At 34.4% G+C, this 4021-nt stretch overlaps 1 protein-coding gene across 1 annotated transcript; it reads right to left on the bottom strand.

The window, feature by feature from the left end:
* Nucleotides 1-2531: 2531 nt before the first annotated feature.
* LOC111406710 (uncharacterized mitochondrial protein AtMg00810-like) lies at nt 2532-3143 on the bottom strand. Its single transcript, XM_023036093.1, has one exon. It carries the CDS (start codon nt 3141-3143, stop codon nt 2532-2534), a length of 612 nt encoding a protein of 203 aa, XP_022891861.1.
* Between the last annotated feature and the right edge of the window lie 878 nt (nt 3144-4021).

Here is a 4021-nt window from a genome sequence, read left to right as displayed (position 1 = left end):
TTTAAAATTCTTTGTTATTGCAAAGATTATTAATAAGATTATGTTGTTTTATTAAATATTCCCAAATTAAAATTTTATTTCTGTTAAGAAAATGTTGAGACAACAACAAAATCAATCTACGATCATCAGGGATTTGCTAAGGGCAGTACAAGACTTGGGTAGGCAACAAGCACAGGCTGGTCCCTATGGTGCAAACGCTAACAACATCGGCTCAATTGTGAAACAATTCCATCGCTACAAACCCCCAACTTTCGATGGCAAGGCAGACCCACTAGCAGCCAAAGAATGGATAAGAGGAATGGAGTGAATTTTCAAACATCTATCTTGCATTGATGCTCAGAAGGTGTTATGCACAGAATTCATGTTGGTTGACGCTGCAGGCCACTAGTGGGAGTCAGCATCTTGCACTAGAATAGAAGCACAATAACGTACTCTGACATGGACATAATTTAACGACAAAGTGATGGGAAAATACTTTTCCCATGCTTTAAGAGATCAAAAGGAAATAGAATTCCTTCAACTTAAATAAGGAAAAATAAAGCTTGAGGATTAAGAGAGAAAATTCGAACAACTATCAAGGTATACACCACACCTAGTGGACACTGAAGCAAAGAAAGTAAGGAGGTTTGAATTAGGATTGCGTCCTGAGATTGGTGGAATACTAGCATCCCACCAATTCACCACCTATAGCAGAGTATTGCAGATTGCCCAAGCAATCTCAAATAGATTGGAAATTGACCAAACTCCCCAACAAGAGGCCAAGTCTTTAGGAAAGAGGAAATGGAATGGGTCTAACGAAGAGAAAGGAGAAGGATCGAACAAGAAGGCTAACTTCGGATCAGGTTTTGGACAAGTCGTTCCACCTTGTCCAAAGTGCAAGAAAATGCATAGGGGTGAATGCTATATGGGAAGCATGTGTGCTATAGATGCGGTAAAATCGGACATATTTCCAAAAACTGCAAAGAGGGCCTTTCGAAGAAGAATGACGAGCCAGAAAGGAAAGGAAATGCCAGAGTTTTTACTTTAGCCCAAGGACAGGCCATAGAAGACCCAAACGCAGGTAAATTTCGAGGGCGAAATTCTCTTAAGAAGGGTAGATTGTAGCAACCCAAAAAATTTATAGATAAAAATTTATTTATTTTGTATATTATATAAATTCCTATTTTATTTGGGTCTAATAATTAGATTTTCACATATCAAGATTTAATATATCAATATTGGGCTTGTTAGATAGATCATATTAAATCATAAATTTTAGGCTCGAGAAAAAAAGTTAATTTGGATAAGTTAGGTCAAAGATATCGCAGTTCTAAGAATAGATGTTATTTTAAATTGGTTTAGGATTTGGTGTAGTTGGAGCCAATACTTTCACGTGTAGATATATAGGAATTCTACCTTGTATTTGTAATTGTAGTGGTTGGCCATGATTCTACTTTTGATTTGATAAGTATTAATTATATATATTTTTATCACAATCAAGTACACGAATCACATCATGATTTGCTTTATCAAAAAAATTTAGCTTTATCCAATTTGGTGGTACACGTCTCTTTCATCCCAATTTCACCAAAATTCTATTGTCTTTTTCAACTATAAATACAATGCCAAAAGTCTCATCATTGACTACCAAAAATAAATACAATATATACGGGAGAGAGAGAGGGAGGGAGGGAGAGAGAGAGAGAGAGAGAATAGCATTGAAAATAAAGTTTGCATACATCGAATATTTTAATCACGTATTTTTCAAAGCGGAGAAAAGATTTTAAACGTACTTCAAATTTTTCTAACGAGGTAAGATACTTTAAGTGCAAGTATTTTTGTTTCCTCGTGCGTTTATTTTCAATAAAAAAATGCATGGATTGTCAGTAGACATTTGTTTTTTTTTCAAGAGATATGAAATCCTATGAGATTAAAAGAGAACCTAAGATGGGTGTGTCGTTTGGTCACCGATATACTCCATAAGATCAGATGGTATGAATTCTAATTTTCATTGTTATATATATGTATATGAAAACTGCATGTATCTTACTGGGTGTTTTCGAATACTCACTCTTACAAATTTTTACAGGTTAGTTCGGCTCGATTGAAATTGTGGAAGGACGGTGACGCAAGCTGTCAAATGGATCAAATGAAAAGAAAAATAAATGAATTTGTCGTCTTTAAATTTATTAATTAGTTTAATTTTGTTCCAAACATGTTATTTGAATTAGTTAAGAGATTATGTTATGTTTAGATAAAATTTTCATATTTCAAATTTAGATTTATAAATATTGCAATTATTTTTTAATAAAATTTTTAATTTTTATAGCTCTGCACTTAAAATAAAGAAAAATGAGTTTTTCGTAACGTTCCGGAGTTTACAGAAAATTGGGGTGCTACATCTTTCATCTTTATGTGTTCCCGGATAAAATGAAAACGTGTGTCTATATATTTGCTTCTTTCATGATGGACTGGATTCTTTGCAAGTGCAATTGTTGATCGGTTATCAATATAAATCTTAGTGGAATTTTCATGAGGGAATCCCAAATATGTCAGCATATTACGCAACCAGATAGCATGACATACAGCTGATTTTGCAGCAACATACTCAGCTTCATAGCTAGATAAAGTAACAATTGGTTGCTTTTTGGATGGCCATGTGAATGCAGTTTTTCCAATAAAAATACAAATTCAGTTGTACTTTTCCTTTCATCTATATCTCTTCCCCAATCACAATCTGAATAACCAGTGAGCTTAAAATCATTAGTAGATGTATAAAATAAGCCTTCATTGATTGTACCTTTAAGATAGTGGAGTATTCTTTTTCCTGCATTAAGATGGGACTGATCTGGTGTCTGCATGTATCTGCTAATCAATCTTACGCCATCTAGTATATCCGATCTGGTGCATGTTAGATATCTAAGGCTTCCAACCAAGCTCTTGAAATATGTAGGATCAACATCACCATCTTTATTTTTGCGGAGTTCCAGTCTAGTTCCAACCGGAGTATTAACCGGATTACACTTCTCCATTCCAAATTTCTTTAAAATATCTGCTGCGTAGGCACTTTGAGAAATAAAAATATCATCTTTTTGTTGCTTAACTTCAATTCCAAGAAAGTGCGCCATCAATCCAATATCAATCATCTCAAATTCTTTCATCATATTTTCTTTAAAGGCTTCAAATATAGATGGATTGTTGCTTGTAAAAATCAAATCATCCACATATAAACAGATAAATAGTATACCTCCATCTTGTTCTCGTTTTACATATACTGCATGTTTATACGGACATTGCATAAACCCATTCTTTTTAAAGTAGTCATCAATATGAGTATTCCATGCTCGGGGGGCTTGCTTGAGTCCATAAAGAGCTTTTTTCAATTTATAAACTTTATCTAGTTGACCCTCTCATACGTATCCAAGTGGTTGCTTGACATATATGCCTTCTTCAAGATATACATTTAGAAATGCTGTCTTGACATCAAGCCGATAAATTTTCCATCTGTGTTGTGCAGGCAGTGAAATCAACAATCGAATTATCTCCAGGTGTGCAAGAGGTGCATATATTTCTCCATAGTCATTTCCTGCTTTTTGAGAGTAACCTTGTGCAAACAACCTTGCTTTATACCTCTAAATTTTGCCTTGTATATTATTTTTAATTTTGTACACAAATTTTACTCCAATGGCCATTTTTCCTTCAGGTAATTCAGTGAGCTTCCATGTGTTGTTCTTCTCAATAGAACTATTTTCTTCATCTATTACTTTCTGCCATCTTTTACCTGTTGAAGCTTATTCAAAAGAAAGTGGTTCACTGTTAGCTAATAAACAAAGAAATTCTTATTGTTCAGTAGCATCATAAATATCCCTCAAGCTTCTCATCTTTCTCGGCCCTTCTTCGGAGGATGATTCTGATGAAGATGATGAATCTTCAGGTGTTGTGGGTGAGCTAGATATAACTGTTTGTGTACCGCTTGCTCCATTGTTTGGTGGTTGAAATTCTTCTTGCTCAACGTCTTTAGCATTCTCCCAATTCCAAGCTT

The sequence above is a fragment of the Olea europaea genome, chromosome 1 (genome assembly GCF_002742605.1).
Source record: "Olea europaea var. sylvestris chromosome 1, O_europaea_v1, whole genome shotgun sequence".
NCBI lineage: Eukaryota > Viridiplantae > Streptophyta > Magnoliopsida > Lamiales > Oleaceae > Olea > Olea europaea.
Note: the sequence above shows the minus strand (reverse complement) of the source record. Positions and strands in the feature narration are given on the sequence as shown.